The 23,782-nt window shown below is 39.1% G+C and overlaps 3 protein-coding genes across 3 annotated transcripts; all 3 read right to left on the reverse strand.

Annotated features, from left to right (window-relative positions):
* Nucleotides 1-975: 975 nt before the first annotated feature.
* tradd (tnfrsf1a-associated via death domain) lies at nucleotides 976-9,378 on the reverse strand. The gene is made up of 5 exons (XM_071489317.1): nucleotides 9,290-9,378; nucleotides 5,338-5,491; nucleotides 4,948-5,228; nucleotides 3,778-3,925; nucleotides 976-1,850 (listed from the first exon to the last, which is right to left on the reverse strand). Exons 2-5 carry the CDS (start codon nucleotides 5,486-5,488, stop codon nucleotides 1,552-1,554), a joined length of 879 nt encoding a protein of 292 aa, XP_071345418.1. The 5' UTR covers nucleotides 5,489-5,491; nucleotides 9,290-9,378; the 3' UTR covers nucleotides 976-1,551.
* Nucleotides 9,379-11,033: 1,655 nt separating this feature from the next.
* Nucleotides 11,034-17,342, reverse strand: ogfod1 (2-oxoglutarate and iron-dependent oxygenase domain containing 1). The gene is made up of 13 exons (XM_071489316.1): nucleotides 17,060-17,342; nucleotides 16,212-16,357; nucleotides 16,073-16,119; nucleotides 13,645-13,745; nucleotides 13,410-13,526; nucleotides 13,235-13,326; nucleotides 12,697-12,825; nucleotides 12,179-12,292; nucleotides 12,024-12,103; nucleotides 11,677-11,918; nucleotides 11,466-11,594; nucleotides 11,300-11,358; nucleotides 11,034-11,211 (listed from the first exon to the last, which is right to left on the reverse strand). Exons 1-13 carry the CDS (start codon nucleotides 17,217-17,219, stop codon nucleotides 11,050-11,052), a joined length of 1,578 nt encoding a protein of 525 aa, XP_071345417.1. The 5' UTR covers nucleotides 17,220-17,342; the 3' UTR covers nucleotides 11,034-11,049.
* A 2,003-nt stretch (nucleotides 17,343-19,345) lies between these two features.
* On the reverse strand, nucleotides 19,346-22,880 carry nudt21 (nudix hydrolase 21). The gene is made up of 7 exons (XM_071488335.1): nucleotides 22,589-22,880; nucleotides 21,728-21,928; nucleotides 21,574-21,637; nucleotides 21,399-21,488; nucleotides 20,795-20,870; nucleotides 20,557-20,671; nucleotides 19,346-19,785 (listed from the first exon to the last, which is right to left on the reverse strand). The coding sequence occupies exons 1-7, from the start codon at nucleotides 22,708-22,710 to the stop codon at nucleotides 19,764-19,766; spliced, it is 690 nt and encodes a 229-aa protein (XP_071344436.1). The 5' UTR covers nucleotides 22,711-22,880; the 3' UTR covers nucleotides 19,346-19,763.
* Between the last annotated feature and the right edge of the window lie 902 nt (nucleotides 22,881-23,782).

The raw sequence follows: 23,782 nt of genomic DNA on the forward strand, positions 1-23,782 counted from the left end.
ACTTTTTAATAATTGTTAAAGGTACAAAGAAGTAAAATGATCAAATATTTCACAAAAGAGCAAAGATAAGGGAAAAGTCCTAAACACTGAAAACAGATCTGTGCATCACAGCTTTGTTTTCTTCCTTTTTTCTCTCCCTTTAGTCATCTCAACCCCTTTGGAGAGGCCCAACCCCTAGTCTGGGAACCACTGGACTAAACTACATAAATGTATATAAAACAGTTGAAATTGCATAAGTTGCATCCAAGACAATTGAAATGACACGCCACACTTGAGCACCCACATAAGAAATTATGGACAAGCCACCAACCAAACTGTAACTTAAAAATGATTTTTTCAGATTTAAAACATATGCAATATTTCTATAAGTGTAGAACGTAAACTCATTTTTATACCATAACCCCCCCACCCCACCCCAAAACTGATACAACCTCGGTTTCTTCAATGGTAGTTCCAGCCCCAGTTACAGCCGACATAAAGCGAGATGTGTGTGTTTATCACAACTTATAAAACTGTGTATGTCTATGCTGGGGGTTGTGGCCCAACAGTATAGCAGAAATAAGTGTTAGTGTGTGATAAAAGCATCTAATCCACACATCACATCTGGACGGATGGCCAAGTGGAGTAAAAGGGGGGTTGGGCTTTTTACAGTGGACCCTGAATGAAACCAGCCGAGACTCCATCCATCAGTGAATTTCCTCTTCCTCAGGCTGAGATAAACCCACCCACACATACACACACACACACACACAAACACACACACACACACACACACACACACACACACACACACACCTCTGCTCAAATCTCCACCTTTGTGCCCTGAAGCTCCCACAGCTTGACACACGCAGGCACACACACACTCAGCGACATCAGTAATCAGCAGTTCAATCATATGAGCAGATGCACGTGTGTGTGAGTGACAGGGAGTGATGGTAGGCGAGGAGGATTAACAATAAATTATACCTGAGGGAATTTTGACAAAATTATGTTTTCATTTTAATTACACTAATGCATCAAACACAAACATGAAGACTTTTTTTTTTTACAACCATTTAATTTGTATGCACCCATTTTGTAGAAAAAAAAAAATCAATAACCTTCAGTTTTTCACTCATTAGTAACAAAACCCAACTAGTTCCATCTGTAAATTGACTTATAAAGCAGAAACAAAGGAGGTACATTACAGTTTAAACAGTGCCTTAAACTCAGGACAGCATATTTTTTAACAGTGTTGACAGATCATTTCATCTAAATGCAAACAATAATCAATAATACTACTAACTGAAAAGCAAATCAAGATATAAATCTCACACACACACACACACACACACACACACACACACACACACACACACACACACACACACACACACACACACACACACACACACACACCAGAGGAATGATTTTAAACGTGAGGATGACAATGACAAACATACTGTATATAAAAGCTGTCAGGACAAAGTCAACCTCTCCTCATGCAGGGAGGACATGTCCCCCTCAGTTTTCACGACTCGTACACGCAGAGAGAACAGGAGCACACTTATGTTACTCTCGTGGCTGTATGTCCAGAATATTTTCAGCCAGGCTGGTGAGTTTGCAGTCCTCCAGTGCTTTGACCAGCCGGCTCAGCTTGGCCGCTCTCCCCTCCGCCTGGATGAAGCGGCTGAGCAGCTGATAGGCTTGCTCATACAGCCCTTCTCTCTCATACTCGTAGGCCAGGTTGTCTATGGCCGGACCCTTCAGAGCCCGGCAGCTCTTCCCCAGGGCCCTCCCTACATGTTTCCACTGACGGCCCACTCCATTAGAAAAGCTCTGAACATCTGCCGCTGTCAGCATTCGGTCCTCTGACGGGCCAAAGGATAAGGGATAAAGAAAAAAACATTAATGTAAACTCTACTTAATTGTGATTAAATAAACTATGGTTTATTTGTAAACAGTAAACATTTCTCAGAGCAAATTACAGACTTGCAGTCCTTAACCTTAAAGGACATTGACAGATTTTATGCAATAGGTCTATGTTAGTAGGAGCTTTGTCCCTTTAACAAAGCATTAAAGTAGCAGTACTGATTGTTTTTTTGGCCACTTGGGGACAGTGGAACAAACATAACAATGACATGTTATCACACAATAAAGTACCTAATTCACACATCCAGCAGAATCAGAGTAACATTAGCATGTGTTAATTAGTGTTTTTTTTTAAGTTATTTCTTTATGCTGTTATTGGATAGGATAGTGAAGACAGACAGGAAATGCGGGATCGAGAGCAGGGGAATGACCTGCAGTAAAGACTTAGTAGCCAGGGAGTCGAACCAGGAACTCAATACACTCAGGGCATTTGCGCCCATCCGGTATGCACCCTAACCATTTGGTTATTGTCATTGAGTCTCGTTCCTAAGCCCAATAATCTCTCCCCTTTTTGCTCTGTTTTGGTTACAAACCATTTCTGAGGAAAATATCTGTTCAATACAGAGTCTGTACCTGCTCCTTGTTGCTTATAAATCAGCTTAGAAATGTCAGTGAATATCTCTGGTGGCATATTTTCCCACTTTCCCTTGTCACATCAAAACCACTATCATCAATTTAAAAATCCCACAAGACAAATTTAATGTGAGGTTTGTTATTTCATTTCAGTGTTTGAGCAGCTGTTCTGTTTCAGCAGCCCTTTGAAATGGACTATGATCCTAATTTTACTCACAACACTGAGGTGTTTGACAAGTTTGAAGTAGTTGCTTTAAGAAAAATCACAGTTGTGTTCATGTTAGCAGCTAAATTAGACTATCCAGAGTTTTCAAGTGGTCATCCAGCAAGCAAAAAAGATTAGTGCAACCTGGAATTGCATACATGTGAAACTTTTGTGCATTAACATAAACTAAATGAGTACACTGATAGAAATTAGTTTAATTTTTTAATTTAAAATATTTATTTTTCATAATTCATATTCAACCAGGACAGACAGGGATGTCGGAGGCCTTGAACGAGGCTCTCAGGGAAAAGAAGTTCCTTATGCCAGATACAGTCGTTTGTCTGAGGAAGCTGAATCTAAATCATAACCCTAAATCAACTAAATAAGAAAATCAAATTCACTTTCAAGACACTGTCATGCCTCATCAGGTAATGCTGATTTCACAGTTCATTATGAGCTCGACAAATCTAAATCAATGCAACCCAAATACATTATCTGCAGGCACTAATCTCTTCCCATAGACTGACCATCAGTTTATAAAAGGTTGGATTAGAGTCACCTGACAACAGCACTGAATTCATATGCTGTCAGAACAATCAATCAGCAAAGATGAACACTGGAAAAAGGAACTTCTCAAATAAAAAAATGTTGCTTTTTGACTGCAGGTCAACAAATCTCGATCTTTGCAACCTGATGTTCATTTCACTGTAACACATTGTTGAAATGAACTGAACCAAATGAACTGAACTGAAAGATGGGAAATCAGTTTTAAACCTCATGATATGTTTTGGAAAATGACTGGAGGTAATGTAATGTGCATAAATATGTAGTAATGTCTTAAAACACACTAAAACAATTGTATGGACAATTAATGTTGACAGTATGGTTCATTCATTGTTTGCCACTACCTAATCACAAATATGGTTTTTAGGTGTATCTATTAAATTGCATCAAACACCTTAAACTGAAGAAAAAAAAATCTCTTTATCTGCTATAAATGCTATTTTAGTCTCCACTGTGACCTCTTTCAGCTAGTGAATGACACATTACACAAGACTCAAAAGTAAAAATTGGACATCTTGACTCACCAAATACTTTATTCTGAAACTTGAAGCAGTTGCCGGGGACAGGAGGGTCTTCCTGTGTGATAACGGTGGACTGTGGGGGATGACCAAGGGCCTGACTCTGCAGCTGCTGCTCCAGATGATCGATCTCTTCATCACGCAGGCGCTCCGGCTTATAAAATGACAAAGATCACTTAATAAACTGAATAAAATGAATTTAGCTTGTATGTTTCGGTATGTTTTGAGTCTCTGTGTCTTATTTCTATACTACATTGTAACTGCATACAGTGTGTACTACATTGACTACATTCAAGAAACATAGCGATGGAACATTGGTGATGCAGCTGAACAAGTTGTTGATCTGCCAATATTAATCAATTTTCTTTTTATGGTCTTTGGCAAAGTTTAATCTTGTAGTTATGTGTTGTTTAGTGAGCAGTGTTTTTTCTTCTTGTACACTGATTGCAGAGTCGGACTTTACGCAATGTCCATTGTACTGTCTGATCAGTCACTGAAACACCAGAAGCACTGACCCGTCCATTTTCTAATGCAAGGTTATGTAAACAGTGAATTATGTGTAGCATCATTTTTTTAAGGTCAGCCACTGCGCCTTCTGTTATTGGTACTCTTCCTCTAAGTGCTCAACACTGCCACAGCTGTGTTTAACCTGATATTCAATAGGCAGTGGATCCTCTTGTACCCTCTCAGCATCACCATCACCTTCAAGTTATTTTATGACCTTGTTCGTGCAGTTAGCTTTAACTAGAAATCACAGGTGTGATGACTTCTATTGCAGTTGTCAAAGGTGCACTCATCTCTGTTGCACTGAGGATGTGCCTCAGGGCCCGTCTTTTCAATGTAGTCTATCTAACCTGTCTGTTTTTAATTATACATAAAATCAAATACACTACACTTCAACTTAAAAATAATGTGATTATTGTAAGATGGAACAATTTTGAATAATTTCACATTTTAGCAATAATATGCAGGGTCTATTCAGATTAACGGTATACTGCATTTGTTAGATGAGTGTGAAAAACAATAAGTTACATGCTCCTTGAAACCACATTTTCCATGTCAACTACAATTGACAATGGCGGGATGGATACAGTCACTTTCTACTGATATGAGTATGATTACAATGTCAGGCTGAATAAAAGAAGTGAAAAGAACAAACAGAAACAGGGAGCATACCTGTGAAAGGTTGATGTGTTGTAGGCAAAGTTCCAGCTTGTCCAGGTAGAGATCCAGGATGTGTGTGCTGGCTTTGAGCTGGGTTTCCACTGTCAACTCTTGGGGCAGAGCAAGAAGCCGGCAGGCGTGTTGGGAGAGAGACTGACGCACTGCTCCAGAGCTGTAGCTCTCCAGGAACTGCTGACATGCTGCCACATTCACAAATTTAACCTCCACCCCCAGAAAGGGATCAGCATCGTGGACCTTCAGTATCTCATAACCCCCCAGACCTCCTACAGAATCTGACCATGGAAAATACTTATTAATAAAAGGGACATCCACGAAAAATGCATTTTTAAAATTAGCATATTGTACATGCCTAATAGATATGAACTAAAATGCCAGTGCTACCTATAAGTGTCAGCTTGATGACTTTGAAAACGATGAACTTTCCCTGTTGGTCTTTGTAGAGAGAAAGCAGGTTCACACTGGGACAGAGGGACTGCAGAAACATAACTGCACACCCTGTCCATGGCCCACAGTCCACAGTCTTGTCCGCCATTCTCTGAACACAAATGAAGACACATGTGACATGGTTTGACTGGTGAGCACACAATATCACAGCATCCTCTGTGTAGTGCACAAACCCACAAAGACATGATAAGTATAGAGTGATGACAGCCAAAAAAGCATAGGTGTGTGTAACAGTTTGGGTCTGTGTATTTTGGCTGAAGCAGTTTGAAGAGCATGGAGAAAGGAAAACTCACATCCACACAAGCGCTGGGACTTCCACAATACCTGTCATTTATTAACTTACTTTACTTCAGCCTTACCACGCCCAATTGGAGGCTCTATCTTATCATCCATGAAAAAAACAGAAGCCACACATAAACTAAACGTCACTGTTAAGTTTAGTTGCAAAACAAAAACAAGGAGCTCATTACCAGGCATCCACTCCCATCAAGGAGCACCGCTCAACTAACTTAAGGAAAACAAAAGCACGGTCTGATGACGCTGCGCCTCTTATATCTAGGCAACACAGCATGTCATAAAGGCACATTTCACAATTTCCACTGTTAAGTTCCTCTTCATTACATCATACATAACAACAATGACTCAGGCTAAAGATGCTGGCTCATGTCATTGTCCCCAGCAGTAGGCCTACCTGTGTTTACTCTATGAAGAACTGTGTAAACCTGAAGAAAAAAGAGCCATTAACTCCACACAGGTAAAAATGAAGGCCCTTAGGGGTTTTACATGTTGTGAAATAGCCTCCTGTGACACTCAGACTCCTGAAGGTGAAGAAGTTACCATCTTCTCCAGGAGCATGTTTCAGTGCCTTCACAGAGAAGTCAGGATGATTTTCATTCCCATTAAATGTCTACATTATGGATGTCAGGATGTCAGGATTCCCGGTTCCTTGTCTCCAATCAAAAGTCAATTATTATAAGTAACTGCTTGTTTCATTGCTTTTATAACAAAGTTTAAGGATTTTTGAAAAGTGCTATTATTACATAAGACTATAACCATACCAGATTATAAGATTAAAAAAATTGAAACCCCCAAAGATCAACGCTGCCAAAAGATTAAGATTAGATTAGATAATATTTCAGAATGGAGTTTTGAGGGACCCAGGTAGAGTGGTGTCTATGTGGCATACTATGTATTAAATGATTATTTGATTAGTCGATCATCAGAAAAATAATTATGATACTTGATTGACTAACCAAACATTTACTGATTCAGCAGGATTTGCAGCTTTTCTCTGTTTTCTATCATCTTAAATTAGATGTCTCTAAATTTTGATGGTTCGTGGAAGCACACAAGTTATTTCAAGACATCACCTGTGACTCGGATGAATTAATCGACCATAGCACTGATTTGTTCATCAGATTCTGAACTTGAGATGTGTTGAACTGTTAAATATACCTTTCCTTTCATCTTAGGCAGAAGATACAATTTCAAATTACTTCTCACCGAACTGATGAGGAAAATAAATCATATAACCTCCTCACTAAACCTCCTCACTAAACTAAGGCCTGGATCAGAGACAGCCAAAAATATGTTTATTCCTGGAGTTAAAACCACTTCTGTCCTAGTGGTCCCTGACTGTTGTGGCCTCACTCCACCTTATCCTTTTTTACCCCAACCTCCCTTTGAAACCCTCATTACATAAAAACATGTTTAATCTCAGTCCTCCCCTCCCCCAGTCCAGCCCCTAACTCCTGTGCTCTGGATGAACCACTGAAGCCTGCTAGGTCTCTCTTGGTGTTGTCTCCATGTCCAGGATGCACCACGCTCTGCGTGGAAAGAGCATCCTCTGAGCTGGATTATATGCATGTCCTCATATCTCACTAATACACAGTATGTCTGGTTACTGGGTGTGCAGGAATCTCCACAACTTACCCAGTATGTAATTATATGCTATCCTATTTACCGGTACTCTGGAAGTATACTGTGAGATTAATTCACCAGATGTATGAGGATTAAGTGATCATCAGGAGCTTAAAATATATCATTTAGCTTTTGCTGCCAAAAGACAACCTCTAGTATTCCCTGGACAGTCACCGTCTGACACTGAGGTGAAAAAAAATAATTAATTCACACAAGAACTTGCTTCCACAAGTTGTTAATTTCACCTCTTTGTGATGATCGTGTTCCTACACATTTTGCAATGTCTTTAGTGTACGAAACATAAAGTAAACACACACCGTCAAATATAATTAACTGTACGGCTACCACTCACAATGAAGTATACCTCACGTTTGAAAGCAAGACCAGTAAATCATTGGCATTTTTGCTTGACAAATTACTTAAATATATAAAATATATACAAAGATGGGTCCAAAAGTAAGACTTTTGGGGCCACCTGTATATACACTGAATATACATGGAAAGAGTTGCTGGTCACAGTAAACTTTCTTCCTGTCCATACTGGCCACAAAGAGGTGTCCTCTTTAAAGCTTTGGTGCGATTTGACCAATAATACACAGGAACTATCTGTGTTATAAACCACAATTTGACAGACAAGGTAAGTGACAACAAAGAGTCACAACAAGGAACCTATATTACGTGCACACTGAAATAATTAATCAGGTAATCAATCAACAGAAAAAAGATCAACACAATAGCAAAATGGCCTTTACAACAGTGAATTCAAAACTTCAGCTGAAGCTAATATGAGGCTTCATGTAACCTGTGTTAGACAAATCATGTCAGTCAGCCTCACCTTGGCTTTATCTGAAGTTTAGAAAGGATTTTTGCACAGAATGAGGGCTAACGATTTTATCAGTTAGACATTAGGAGAGGATGTTTTAAGAGCCAGTATGGACAAGAGGAACTTACAGGAACATACATGGTTGTGTAAGTATTGTTTTAAAACAAACTTTTTAAAAAAGTGAACCAATCCTTTTACAGCTCATAGTTCTAGTAGGTGAGGCTTTTCTTTAAATCCCATATTCAGTATTTATTAGCAGTGTATAAACATTAAATAACTGGTTTCTAACACACTTTAATGTGGTTGTGAGACAATATACGGACATTATTCAATGTTTATTAATGTGCAGCATTATAGAATACAAATTACTTTTCTTATTAAGACTAATATTATTTATTATTTGTTAGTACAATATCTGTCTACACACCAGCCTACTAATGGGTGCTCACAGGACAAGTTATAAATGTTGACAAATACTTTAATAAACACTTCGAACTACATTAAAGTGTGTTACAAACCACTTAAATGTTTCATACTGCTCATAAAGGCTAAAAAGGGTTATATTCGATGGACAAATAAATGACTCAATAGGCAAATAAATCAAAATTGCAGCCAACTACTTTTCTGTGAATCATCTAATCAGTTAATCTACTACTTATTTCTCTCTCTTCCTCTCTCTCTCTCCAGTACTTGTTGGCTTTTGAGTAAATAATAAAACTGACCTGTGCAGTGGGAGTAAACAGGGGCCCTGTAAACATCTCAGCAGGTTAATCCGTACAGGTGATACAACACGCGAAGTTAGCTAGTTACCTGCACCAGGTGTGATTTTTTTGTTTCAAGAACATTATACCAGAAACGCAGCTAGACTCAGCCAACCAGAGACAGCAGCCTGCCTGCTTTTAAAAATCTCACATTTCAGAGAGTGAAGTTAGAAAGATGAAAACATGAAGGGACTCTGTTGTGTTTGGAGAGAGGAGGGTTAATGTGGGTAAACCTCACGCACAGCAGACACAACTGCCGTGAGACATCGGCCCAAAACTGGGTTTAGGAGTTTTTTGAACCCCTCAGAGACCCAGGAGCAGACAGACATGTTGTTGTTTTGATTCAGTGCGAAGGAAATCTTAGTTTAAGTCGGCACAAACTTACCTTAAAACTTTGTTATATTGTTCGCTGACGCTTCTTCCTGAGAGATCACACCCACTGACACATTGAGAACTTCCTGGTCGCCCATTGGCTGAGGAGAAATGAAAACGCGCTGTGATTGGTGGAAAAAATCAACATGCCGCCCGGGGAAAAATTCATGACAGGAAGGAAGTGTCTTTTTTTTTTTTTTTTTTTTTACTGTAGACATTTATATGTAGGGCAAAGGATTTCAATTACATATCTTTGAAATGTTGTGATTACTCATGACTGAAACTAAATCACTCAAGGTGTAAAACTGATCAGTGACGTGTTGAAGGCGACTGTTTGGTCAGGTGAGAAAACTAATTGATTCAGTTTAACAGCTGCACTCTGCTGGTCTCTACTTCCCTGTGGTGAACCTACAGGCCCCGTGTTTTGCGGTTATATAAACAGTTTCCATTCATGTCAACCGATTAATAGAAAAAAAAAAAAGTAGGCCATTGCATTGCCATATTAACCTCCTGAGGGGGCCTGTGAAAAAAATGTGATAAAATTTGCAATCAATCAAATGATGTATACCCCAATAACAGTGAACCTAGAGGTGGTCATCCAGCCTTGCCACAGAAGATATGGCACTGACAGACCAATTAAGTGTCAACAATGAATTAAACTAAGTATTGGAAATTTTAGCCATTGGTGCTGTAATGATTCTTTGATTGGTCAACTAGTAGACTGACAGAAATTTTGATAATTCAATCAATTATTTAGGTAATTTGAGGCAAAAATGAGATATATTTGCTATTTCAGCTTTTCAGGTGTTTTTCTCTGTTTTATATCCTTATAAACTGAATATCTTTGAGTATGGACAAAATGAGCAATTGTAATTTTTCTGACAAATAATTGAGTGAATGATTAATCTGTGATGAAAACAATTGTAACAACCCTAGTAGCTGCATTATGGCATGCATTCTTTATGGAGACATACCTGACATCATTTTCTTGGCAAATATTAAGGAACAACAAACAAATAAATAAAACTGGCATGAAGAGGTTTTGCCAGATTCTGTTGTAAAGATACATGTTGAAAAAAGGAATGCATATATGTTTGAGAAAGTGATAACAAAAAGTTAGAAAAAAAAACTTAATGCCATGTTGCCACAATATTTGGCTCAAATTAATTAAATGGTTTGTGTACTTGTGTTTGATTATGACAGATTTCACCAGTGTCAAAAGATACCAGCATCATTCTATCATGCAACTTATTTTCCAGCTCTTACCCGATGATCATATAGCTGAGGAGGATCCAGTGGTTGTTTATTTTTTTCTCAGTGCACACAAAAACATTTTTTTGCCCATGGTTACTTTAGTGTAAATGTGAACTGTTTACATGTTCTCATTAAAACTGGATAAAGTGGAACATTTTAATTATTTATCTTTTAGGTTAAGACAGGAATTAGACCCTTTCACTTATTTCTGTTTTAGTAAAATGGATGAAGAAGTCTGTCTCATCCCATCCACTCTCACCTCTCACACTCTGATGGCTAATGCTGGTGTTAACCAAACTCTTAAAGTGGCAGTTTGCATTAAATGAATGTGAACCAAAGGGGAGCTATCTAATCTAATTGAAACACCTAAGCTGACGAATGGGTACGCCTTGGGAATATTAATAAAATTTGATTTGAGTTCACCTTTTCTCCAAGAGTAACTGGTGCTTTAAAATGTAAATATCACATAAAGAAGATGAAATAAAGATGTCAAGAACCCCACATGATATATATGTATATTTATTCATAGTACACAAAAGAAAAGTCATAAAACATTCTGCAGGTTGAACTGCCAGCAGAATCATAGGAACTTTTGTGGTTGACATGTTTTACAAATTTGAGAGTTTCTTTGTCTCTGTACACAAGGGCGAGGGAGTTGTCCTCTGGATACACTGTCAGAAGCTGTGAAAAGGATGACAACAGGGCAGTGATGATGATAAGTGTTGCCTACACATGTACAACTGCACCTTATACTGTGATCAGCACTCACCTCCTCATCCTCTTCATTAGCAACATAACACGTGAAGCCCCCAAACTCTGACTGCCAGTCTATGAAACACAAAACACAATACAAAGTTTTGTAATGTTGACAATTTTTTTCTTACTCTGTGTGTGTGTGTGTGTGTGTGTGTGTGTGTGTGTTTGTGTGTGTTCACCTGAACAACCAAAAGGTAAAACAAGATCCAGAGCATACTCTGCCCTTGCTGCTTCTCCATCATGCAGCAGAGTGTAGCCGCCATGAGACCATCGACGCAGTTCACCACAGCATACAGGTGTGCTCAGCTCTAAAGAATACACGAAGGTTAAACACGCAAACACAGCTGTATAAACCTGTGGCGGAAGAAACCAACTTACAGTGACACAAACCTTTCTCTCTGCTTGCATTTTCTGATGCGGATTCGGTCGAAGACCCCGTGGCTCCTCCATCTTGTGTGTCCTCTTGCTCCTTCTTCTCCTCATTCTCGTCGTCATCATCAGCAGGACACAGGTAGTGCAATCGAAGGCCAGTGAAGTTGGAGAGGAGCAGGAAGAAAGCCTCTGAACGAAGCAGCTCCCAGCATGCGCTCACACACTGAGGCAGGGTGTCCTGAGAAGCTACTTCATAGCATCTGAGTGCACAAAGTCAAGTGTTAAAAAATATCCCATCACATACAGAAGACATAAAGAAGACAGACCACGTTAACAAGTCAAATGATCTGTGAAACATGACCCACCTCTTATTGGGCGGACCTCTCCTCATCCACTGAATCTGAGTGTGTCGCAGTGCTTCACTCAGCTCCCTGAACTTCTCCTCCTAAAGACAAACACATCATCAGTCAACAAGAACTCATGGACACCGGTAAGGCAGAGAAAACAAGGGAGACGTTACTTTGAGAAAGTCTTTGAGCTGAATTTCAGAGCTGTCCTCGAACTCCTCCTGAATCTGCTCTTGATAGGAAATGTCCAGATACACTGGATTGACCCACTCCAGGAGCAATGTCTCCTGTTATGAACACATAAACACAACAAACACATAAACAGCATTGTAGGCTTCCTATTAAAGGACTAGTCTAACACATTTGGCACATAACCGCTATAAAACTGCAATATGTTGTTTTTACATACGCCAGCTTTTGTTCGAATTAAACAAGATATAACATGTCAGTGAGTTTTAAAGGCAACGACAAGAGGATTTTGTTGCCTATAGACTGAGTAAGGCTAGCTGTTTCCCCTGTTTCCAGTCTTTATGCTAAGCTAAGCTAACTGACTGCTGGCTTCAGCTCCATATTTAACATATAGATGTGAAGGTGCTGTCGATCTTCTTTCTCTCACAAGAAAGCAACTAAAGGCTATTTCGCCAAAATGTCAACTATTCCTATGGAGATGGTAAAATAACACCAAACTCACATCTCTTGGTAAGTGTGGAGTCCTCGGGATGGGGGGCTCTACGTGGCGAGGAGGGCGTTCCAGAGACTGACCATGAAACCAGCCACTCAGTGACAGACGACACTTATCCTGTGACAAAACTTCTGACACCTGGAAAACCACAACACGTGCTCTAGACTTCCAATTGCAGTTTCTTCGTTGGTGTAACAGCAATTTACATGGTTTCTACAGTATTCACAAAGTTAAAGACTTTTAAAGCAATTTGATACCCTTTTCATGGTCATGCAAGCCAAAGTTTGAAAGATATCAATGAAAAAGGGATGGTAGGACCAGGATGAGCAGCAGAAAATGGATGGATGAATGGGTGGATAGATTAAACAATTACAAATATCTAAGGTGAGAGGTTTGGAAAAATGGTACTGGGATTATCCAGCCAGGTTTTGCTAAAATCACATATTGTATAATACAAAAAAGGTGTTTGGGAAAACTTAAATCAACACTTTTAAGGATGTTTCAAGAGCTGCAGATGCTCGGACTTTAAAAGCCAGAGGGTCCTTACTTGGTGAAAGGACACTGGAGAAACTTCAAAGAGGACGAGCGTGTTCCAAGATGGGACGAGCGACTTCACTATACTCTGTGGCTGGAAATTACCTGATGACAAAGATGAAGAACATACGAGACCTCTGTTGTTTAAAAGCACAGAAATGCACACACACACAAAGTAGGATACTCACCATCTGTTGTGTACATATCGAGGGTTCCCCCGTCGCTGCTCTGCCATGGAGGCACAAGATACAGAATGAAAGCAATGCGCCTTCCCTCCAATTCATCATCATGACACAAAAGAACATCTAGACAGACAACAGAACATGATACGTTTAAAAAAGAAAAAAGTCAGGACAGATTAGTCATCAAAAGAACCTAAAAATAAATCAGTCCTTCCTGTTGGTGTTCTAGCACCAAGCTCACCTGTGTATTCATATCTGGCACAAGAAATATCCACTGTGGGCTCCAGTTCAACCCCCAACACTTCACTGAGCCAGGAACGGAAACGCCCAAACAGTGCTGCCCTAAAAACAGTGATACAGAAAAATATATATTGTGTTACACTGTGGAATTTTGTATTGTATTGTATAATAAAGGTGGCCCTTTTAACACTGTATAAAATGAGGCTCTCAAACCCTCACCACACAGACAGATTGTTCAACTGCCCGAAAGCCTACCATGACATTTTGTTGAGACATAAATAATAGATGATGACAAGGGGAGGCCATTATTGTGCATTTAATTACTGTGTTTAGCCTCCATGCCTGTATTTCTTCAGAAGGTGTTGTGCCATATAATCACAAATAACTATTTGGAAGAAATTACACATTGTATTCTCTCTCCTACAAACATAGTTTGCCATATTTGCAATAAAATATATATACATATTCAGATTATGTTTGAATAAAGGAAAGATTTGTAGATTATTTTGATATGTGGGTACTGTGTGAGTCTCCGAGGTGTTATCTTAGAATAAGACTTGACACCCAGCTAATATTCTTCTTGATTTCTTTCTTGGACTTGGCTCTGACACTGAACCTCTTGGCAGGTGTGGTAGCTCTATCTGCGCCATAATTAATTAATTAATTAATCTTTGTCATAATTAAAATTCATCTTTGATTTGTAGTCATTTATTTAAAATATCCAACATTTACACTGTTGTAATGACTCGTGTGTTATCTTTGTGTGTTCAGTACCAAGTTCAGCAATGTAACCAGACTCAAGAAGAAAGTCTTTCCTCTCTAAAGATTCAATTTCATTGACTATGTTGTTCTCCCATGTGACTACCTGCAGCTGAATCTATTTCCATGATGTTTACTGCACAGTCCCAGTGTTAATGCTAACTATTTAATGCTAACCAGCATTACACAGAGGAAATATACTAATAATTAAGTGGCAGATGTAAACTCTGGCTCCACCTGGTGGAGCTGATACATACGCCTCAAAATATCTCACTATTCTTTGGGCAAAATCAACATCTCATTATTTTGATTCATATTCTGCCAACATGAAACCACTGATTTTATTTTTCAGGCAAGTTTGACCAAATGAAAAGATGAAAAAAAATACAGAATGAGCTCTGTCAGTTTCTAGATACAAACTGAGCTCCATAATTTATCTCAACTGTCTCTTTGCTAAATATGAATATGTTGTGCACGAAAATTATATCATTTCTGCAAAACAAAAGGTTTTAGAGGCTAAAAGCGTGTTTAGTCCTCATGTGTAGCACATAACCTAAGCATTGCATTTACAGCACTGACATCACAGCACTAATTTTAGCTGTTGTAGCAGGTTGAGTTAAAGTAGGGTAAAAATGGGTTTAAGTGAGGTGGCTCGCTTTGTGACCACTTTATTAGGTACACCTGTGCAATGTAGTACAATCCAATACAAATGTTCTGCTGTAAAGTCTACTTATATGATGTCTGTAACGTTCAGGTCAAAATGTATGTAAATAAGAACAATTAGAAATTCCTCTTAGAATAAGTATAGTCCGCCTCTAACTATGACTAATGAATATGTGATCATCAAAAACTGAACACTGTACATTTCTTAAAAGTAGAAATTATGGAAGAGCCGTTGTATTAAATTGCATCACAATTTACAAGTGTACCTAATAAAGAGTACAGTGTCTGGAATCTCAAACTGTGCCTCAAAGTAAGGAATGTTATTCTGCCCTGTGGTTTAAAAAAAGCAACAAAATCAAAATGACGTACCTTTTCACAGCATTTTGACTTGTGAAAGCAGGAAAACCATGAATGTAATAAATAACATTAGTAATGGCTCCATTCCAGTAAATGTCTCCATAAGCCACAACAACGAGCATGAACGGTACCTGAGTCCTAGAACTTGCTCACCAAAATAAAATGCAAAATGTCTGCTGTGAAAAAGGCCCACAGCACGGCCTGGCTGTGAAAAAAGTGAGGTCATTCTGTCAGGTAGGATATACTAACTACAATGGATTACCAGTAGAATAAATGTGCTTTATATTATGTTTTGTTTTTTTAAAGGAATCTACCAGATAAATGTAGCATGACCTCTTTATCAGAAAAAACAAGCAAAGATATAAAACTGCATAAAAACAAGGCATCTCTTTTCATCAAGTTTTTGATAAATAGTTTTCCACCTGACAAAATGAGCCACCTCTCTTCAAAAGCACTTTTATTCCACTTGTAGTTAATCCTGAGACAACAGCTCCAATTATCCAAACACCGGCTATTATCCACAATCTACCTTTCTAAACATTTATCCACTCAATAACTTTACCACAAGAAGAAAAAAACAACCTTATACAACCTCATAGTGGGTCTGTCATACAGAGTGCACAGACACAACAATAGAAGCTATGTCTCACCTTAGTCCTGCGATGTGTGGCTCTGTTCTCTTCTTCAAGTCATCTGACTGGATGGGGACAACAAAAAAGTGAAGGTAACATTAGATAACAACACAAAGCCACTGGAATGAATCAGTGAGAGGACCAGCTTGATAGTTACCTGTTTAAATTTGTAGAGATCGTTTGACTTCTCGTGGAAGTTCAGCTCCAGCAGTTCTCTCTGTAGGTTTTCTGCAAAAGTCTCGCTGGCGAGGAAGTTCTTGATGATGCAGTGAGGGAAAGGGTTACAGTCCAACTCCAGATCCCCTGCACAATAATAACAAAAGGAAATGTTTCTACAATGTTGTTTTTCCACAATAATGATCCTTTAGTTTCTGTTTACTAAAGAATTGTGACAAAAAAAGACATTTTACAGCTATAGAATAAACCTGTCAGTGCTCTCTCCTGGCAAAATGATTTAATGTCAAGTCTGCCTCTAAATTACCTCAAACAAATCAAAATTATTTATCACCACACATGTACAATACTGATATGACTGTGATTAGCTATATCATTTCAGTCAGGGAAACCAAACTACAGAGTTTCAGGACAGCCACAAAACCTAAAAAATTTCTAGACTAATAAAGAGAAAGTTTGTGAAAATACATGGTCAACTCTCAACCCAGGTACAATCTTCCAAAATACAAGAGGAAAAGTGGATGCTCATGATCAAAACAATGTAGAAAATACCGGAAGTTACTGTAAATTCACTGAGCAGCTATCACACAAGTTAATGTTTACTGCGGTAGTATGTGTTATTATGACTGGTGTGTTGCTGGTTGTTAGAAAACTAGAAAAAGATGCCAGGAAAAACGGCCAAAGCACAACAAAAACAAAAAGTGTGTGACAAGTTGATAGTGACTAGATGCTGGTTTTCCAACTGGCTTATGTTTATGATTTCAGATTTATTGAAGCGCAGGGGGCCCAGACAAAGCCGGACGAGTTTTGTTTACTTGTTTACAGCCTCACCCCAGCTGCAGCGGGTCCCCTGGCTCCACGCCTCCTTCACCGCACTCTTCACATGCTCGTCCTCCACAGCTGAACAAAGTTGTGCCGGTTCTTCACACTTCTTCTGCTTTTTCTTCTTGTCTGTTTTGCCACCCTCCTCCTGTTGTCGTTTGGAGGCCATTGTGGAAACGTATCCGTGTAAAACCGGGAAAACACGCAGTTTGTGAAGCGCTTTGCCAACACTTACACCTGCAGCGTGTGTTGCTGTGAAACGGGCCGTCGCGGACAGATGACGTTTTAAAATTATAAAGTTTATGCCCTGAGTACAGACTGTCAGGCAGCCCAGGAAAACTGACAAAAATGATATCTTAACTAAAGTTCAGGTGTCTTTTAAAGCTGGAGTACGTATGAAGGAGAGAATTGTGATTTACTGGTAAATCATTTGATTTGTTGAAAGTAAATAATTAGTTTTTTTGGGTAAACATGTCAACATTTAAGTCCCAAATGAACAGATGGAAGAATGAACTAAATCTGTTTAAATCTATTCAGTGTTTGAAGGACAGAAAAGCTATTTTATTTAACTGCACCTTTAATGTGCTTATAATTATATTGCTCTGGAATTTCTCAGAAACAAATATATTATTTTAGCCAAGTTCTTTATTCACAAATGGAAATGCTGTGGACTGCAACCTTGCTCAGCTGCATTTAGGATAAAATGAAGGGTATAAGGGTATATTGATCTCTGTGATTATATAATTTAACCCCTGGCTTGACTCTTGGTTTCTAAGGCTTGTAGTTTCAGTTAATATCCTTTTGTTTGTTGTTTATTTATCAATTGCATTGCACTTGTTTTTCTGAACTATGCCATGTACAGCGGGAAAGACTGACAGTTACCATTGTAAATATGTAGTTTCAATTTAGAAAAGAAAAAAAAAAAAACCCAGAGGCTGCACTTACTGTAGTTCAGTATATCAAATCCAGCCTCTCTTACTTTGATAGAAAAAAACAAAATATGAGCCTGACACAAACTAGTGGACAAGAGTAGTCCTTGATGAGTCTTAGTTGTTTTTCACATTGTCACTTTGCTTTTAGACAACTTCTGACCCCCTGACCTACTTGAAATGCGTGTAGGTCAAGCTGACTGTTATCAGACATGCGTGATATCTTTGTGGACTGCCCTCTAATGTGCTACATGCCACTAGGTCCAACTGGGTAATGTGAGATGCAAAAAAACCCAAAAGATTTTAACTCAGGGCTCCTAATTCTACAAGTGGGGCCTCAAGAATATGCTTCAGTGGCATTAAGAGCAGTATTACCACACAAGTTACAGTTTTCAGTGTAATACTGTACATTGCAAACATTCAAAGCATTTAGATGCTGGAGAGCTTTATTCATCAGCAAATACCATCGTGTTGGGGTCTCATCAGTCCCAAATTCATTCTGTAGCATCACAAGAACCCCAATCAGTCATCAAGGACTATCTTCAGTAAAAAGAACAAGGAGTCCGATAACAGGAGGTCTAGCCACCACAAACCTCTGATCTCAACATGATGGAGTCAGTCTGGGATTGCATGACAAGACAGAAGACATTGAGACAGCCTGAATTCTCAGAATTGTGGTAAGTTCTCCAAAATGGTGGTCCTCTCTGGGACCCCTGAGTGTCTGGGGCCCTGTGACAGTTGCCAGATCTGCCAGATTGGCCTTGGTAAGATGTTCTTCTATGAAATGTTTCAAATCAGGACACGTATATACATTTTTTTTAAAAACATTTACATATGCATAGCAACAAAGCTGGTATGTGGTGGTCCTTTGTTCAGTTAAGGCATTGTTATGATGATTTGTTTTCATTTGATCTGACCTAACACTACACAGTATTATATCATATAATTATGTGGCCCACTGTGTGCTGGGATGACTCCAGCACCCTATGACCCTGAACAGGATAAGCGGTTTAGAAAAAGCATGGATGGATATTATATCATACAGGCTACAATCAGAAATTGAAAAATCAATTTTATTAACCTACATATGAAACATGACCCTTGTGCCTCAGGGGCCAAAGACAGGTCTTTGCTCCTGGGTAACGTGAATGTACCAAATGCCTTTTCATTCCTCATACAGCAATTTGAACAATGCATCCTTCCACGGTCAGGTTTTCCTCTGCACATCAGCATGCTCTGCAGTCTGACAAGTCTGATTAAGTCATAGGCAAACTAAATAAAACACCCACAATTTAAAAATCAATTCCTAAATGGATTTTACTTTGAAACTTAGTATCAGTAAGCCACTCTTTGAACTTCATAAAAACACACTCAAAGGGCTGCTTTATTAAAAAAACAAAAAAACAAAAACAAAAACCACAGCATTGTTACAGGTTAAAACAACAGGAAACTCAATGTTGTAGTTTGTTTAATCAAACACGGGCCTCCTGTGAGACGACATAAAATCAGATTCTGAACACACTGGAATATGGACTTGCATACTACAAAAACTAGCAGTTTCTCAAGATTTAAAAAAAAAAAAGACACATGACATTTTCATTTTCTTCTAACAACAATATAAACCCCCCTGTGTACTGTCAATATACCGGACATGACAAGCTTTTCTTTAGTGAAAGTTCAGCCAGAAATGAGTCCTTTTCACCGCATCATTTCTCATCTTCAAGCTTCACTCAGACAAGGCTGCACTCACAGAGACAGCCAGATGGGACTCCTGTTCACTCAGGTTAGTTGTAGATGAAGTTGAACCTACAAAGATAATTCTTTCAGATTTAATGTAATTATTTAAGAAAAGGAAACAACAATCTCCACAGAAATAGCATGGCAATTTCGGTCTTGTCCAATTTAATTTTTTTAACTAGAATTATGGCCTTGCAGTTGTATGGCTCCTCCAACCAGCCAAGGTGCAGGAAATAGGGTCACAATCTCTCCTTCTTGAGTTACAGCATTGAACAATGGCCAGAAGTGTTTTTACAGAACATTATGATGTCACAGTGAAGTTGATCTTTGACCATTTAGATATAAAATGTCATCCCTTCATTTTATTAGACAGGTAGACATTTGTGTCAAATTGTGTCATAATTGGCATATGAATTTGTGAGTTATGGCCAAGAACGTGTTTTGAGAGGTCACAGTCACTTTGACCACCAAATTCCAATAATTTCATCCTTGTGTCCAAGTGAATGTTTGTGCCAGAAGTAATAAAATTCCCTCTGAGTGTTCCTGATATATCGCATTCACAATAAGGTGAGGTCACTATGACCTTCAACTTCGATGGCTGGAAGGACAGACAGACAACCCGAAAACATGTCTCTGGCTCTGGCTGTCGCTTGTGCAGAAGCATAAAAATGTCCTGCAGGAGTCTAGTGATATTACTTTATTTCATTACAATAAACCCTTTCCCCTTTTTAGCACTGATTTAATTTAGCCACTATGAGTGAACAGAATAAATGACTATTTTCAGTTCAATTTGGGCTGTTTAAACATTGACCAAATTCATGCAAAAGACACAAACAATACCTGCTCAATAGCTGTGGTAGACTGGAAATGATTGGTCCATATCCAGGAGCGTTGTCATATAGTTCAAACAATGGTGCAGCCACCAGTTTATAGTTCTTGGGAACAGCAAACAGCGCTGTAGAAACAAGAATCACAGATTTCAAAGCAAGAAGCAATGATACTTGGGAACTTATTCATGTGTCCCCTCTCCTGTGATTACCATTAAGTAATTTCACAAGTTACATGGTGATATACTGACCTTTTTCCTGCAGCTGGACCAGGAACAGCTTCTTATGCTCCTTAGGCTTGGTGATGTGAGCTGGAATATAGGGGTACTGCAAAACAAACAAGCTCAGGTCAGTTTATATTAGTTAAGCATAGTTGTAAACTGTATCTGAACTTCCATGACTAATTGACTACAGAAAATTCAGCCTGAGTACATTTTCATATTTCCCCCTGACTTTATGAAGCTGAAAATGGCAACCATCTGCAACGGGTGTGTTGGACAGACTTCTACAGTACAGTACACTGATGAGAAGTGAATCATTTTTGACACGCCACCCAAATTTTTCCATTGTCTTTAAGAATTTGACATTTACCTCACATTAGTAATATTGTCAGTTTAGCAATGGGAAGGACGTATGACCATGACCAAATCTTACACAAATTTCAAACTCTAAGTCATAATGAAAGAAACTGATTATATGACAAATATATGTCAAATTTCAAACCTGAGCAGGAGCTGCTAAAACATTTCATGACTTATCCGGTGATGCTACACTGCTTTTAATTAAAATATATAAAATATCTATTCTATTAAAATAGTTCCTTCAGTTAATTAAATCCTCAAAACTTCTACTAACCTGTGGAGGCTCAAAGTTGGGGCGCCACCAGTTGCCAATACAGTCGTCAATCACCCAGTCCTGCTTCACCCCATCCTGCCGCCCGAGGATCTAACATTCAGACAAAAGTTAATATACATAAACTCCACAATCATCACAGCAACGAGAAGCCTCAACTGTGCAGTGACATAGCTACCTCTGTCATCAGGCGTTTCAGACCCTCAACCTCATCTTCTCCAGGACTCAGCTCTCCTCCGGGCCTGCAGGAGAGACGCAAACTGTCAGACAGGTGTTCAGTGAAAGCTGCTTGTGTCGGTTCATACAGGAGCCTCTGAACATCAGCTACTCACAGTTTAAAGAAAGTGGTACCCAGCTGCAGAAGTAACACATGAGGCAGCCTGTGTTCATGGACAATGAGGACACCTTCCACTGTCCTCCGCATTCCCATTTTATCAAACTCCTCCCGCATCCGCTGGAACCGGGCTGCCACTGAACTGTCCTTCTCGTACAGAGGCTCCTTGGTTCCAAATGTGTAGTTGGTCAGAGGATATCTGAAACAAAATGCACACATGAAAAGTCAGAAGGCATCACCAGAGAACCTTACAGTGTGGTTCATACCTACATGCTATTAAACGTAAAGCTGTAATGTAAAGTACAATAACAATAAAAATTTTTATCTAGGACTGCAGAGGAAAATTACTTCCATTAATGATTAGAGTATCTACTGACTTTTAGCTACGGATTGTTTTTAAAATCTAGTGTCAGAAAAAAGTGAGAAAAAGAAAGAAATGTATTTTAAAATTCAGACTGATCTTTGCAAAAAATTTAATTGGCAACAATTCTGAGGCATTTTTTTTAGCAAAAAGGCCAAAAAATTCACTGACACCATTTTTTAAATGTGAACATTTGCTAGTTTCTGGACACACAGAAATGCCAAACTGATGATACTATAGTCAACATCTTTGGGTTTTTTTAATACTGGTGAGAAGAAAAAACAAACTGAATATGTTGCTATCGCTTTGAGGTAATAATAATGGACAGTTTTTTGGGTTTTTTTTACTATTTTCAGTCAAAAACAATGAGCTAATTGGGCTAATTGTGGCTGTTTTTATATCCTCTACTGTCGGCCCACGGTGCACGGTAACTACCGGGCACATGCGGACACTGTGGCCGGCCTCCGGTGCTTTACTTGCCGCCGCACATGAACTCACAGGTTGATGGTCCTCTCCAGGGTGAGCGGCTTGGCGGGCCCGCTGATGTATTTGTTCCCGAACTGAACGGCACCACCCCGCGGCCAGCCGGTGGACGAGCGACTCGGAGGCACCACCGACATCTCTACCGGGAGCACGACGAGACTAAACCCTGCTGCGAAAGAGCGACGGGCAGTGGTCGGTTTATAACTCGCTGGACTGTCGAGAGAGCGGACGGACCCACCGGAGGTTTCTGCGGACCGTTCACAACAATTTCTCCACCGTCGTCCCCCTCGGTTCTCCTCTTCCGGGTGAAGTACGGTTTTCCGGGAGACATCCCGGCCAGCGACACCTGCTGGTCCGGATGATGAACAACCGAGCAAATCTCAGCACAAGATGCCGGGGGTGAGGCAATAGCATAGAGAGTAATAGAAATAATAGTGATAAAATAGGAATGAAAATAAATAAAACAACTGAATAAAGTTAAGGATTTTCTAAAAAAAAATGTTGTTTTCTTATTGCTGCGAGATTTAATGGTCACATTTAAACTTAGTGTGGTTGACAAGTAATTAGTTACAGTTAGTCCAACACAAAGCACATTTTTGTGTATATCTATGCCATCATTTTTGTGTATAACAAAATGTTGTCGATTGTCAGAGAATTAATGTGCAAAGACCCTGAAAACTGAATAATGATCATTTTAGTGGCAGCACACAACTCCTCAAATGTGAGGATTTTCTCTGAACTGCAGAGACCAAGCTGCAGGGTTTGATACAGAACAGGCCCATGGTCAGATGCTCTGGACAATTAAATCAAAGTATATGAACACATCTACAGAAAGAAAAAGCCTGATTTTAGTGAATTTTATTTCTATATTGTATTCATTGTAATTTTCTCTTCAAAAAACACCTCTCACGGTTGCAGTAGTTTTCTGTTTCAAGCTCGCTGCACTTAAACCTCTCTTCCTGCAGACCTTTCATTTGATTATCAGGTTGGTTACTTATCAGCATCAACAGACTTGAAAATCTAATGTATTAAAAATCAACATTTAGTCCTGATCAGCTATTAGTAAGCATACGTGCAGCAAGAGGTAGCACGTTGTTATAAAGTCCACTCTGATTTTCAACAGACATTTTGCTCAAATTTTCTGAATGAAAAGAAGATTCCCTCCAGCTTCGATAGGAAGAATACCCTAATTACATCCTGCTCTACAGA

This window comes from Trachinotus anak, unplaced genomic scaffold (assembly GCF_046630095.1).
Source record: "Trachinotus anak isolate AG129_WGS33_773 ecotype Australia unplaced genomic scaffold, CSIRO_AGI_Tana_v1 ptg000011l, whole genome shotgun sequence".
NCBI classification, from domain to species: Eukaryota; Metazoa; Chordata; class Actinopteri; order Carangiformes; family Carangidae; genus Trachinotus; species Trachinotus anak.

Bases quoted from the DNA above. Each gene is read 5' to 3' on its own strand.
- tradd (XM_071489317.1), bottom strand. From the start codon at position 5,488: ATGGCGGACAAGACTGTGGACTGTGGGCCATGGACAGGGTGTGCAGTT. The intron at 5,229-5,337 runs GTAGCACTGGCA...TTCCATGGTCAG, and splicing joins CATCAAGCTGACACTTATAG to ATTCTGTAGGAGGTCTGGGG. The intron at 3,926-4,947 runs GTATGCTCCCTG...TCATTTTATAAG, and splicing joins AACACATCAACCTTTCACAG to CCGGAGCGCCTGCGTGATGA.
- ogfod1 (XM_071489316.1), bottom strand. From the start codon at position 17,219: ATGGCCTCCAAACGACAACAGGAGGAGGGTGGCAAAACAGACAAGAAG. The intron at 16,120-16,211 runs GTAACTATCAAG...GTCCCCATCCAG, and splicing joins ATCTCTACAAATTTAAACAG to TCAGATGACTTGAAGAAGAG. The intron at 11,919-12,023 runs GTGGGTCATGTT...TTGTGCACTCAG, and splicing joins AGAGGTCCGCCCAATAAGAG to ATGCTATGAAGTAGCTTCTC.
- nudt21 (XM_071488335.1), bottom strand. From the start codon at position 22,710: ATGTCGGTGGTGCCTCCGAGTCGCTCGTCCACCGGCTGGCCGCGGGGT. The intron at 21,929-22,588 runs GTGAGTTCATGT...ATTTTGTTTCAG, and splicing joins CTGGAGAGGACCATCAACCT to ATATCCTCTGACCAACTACA. The intron at 19,786-20,556 runs GTATTGTTTGTG...TTATCTTTGTAG, and splicing joins CTACCACAGCTATTGAGCAG to GTTCAACTTCATCTACAACT.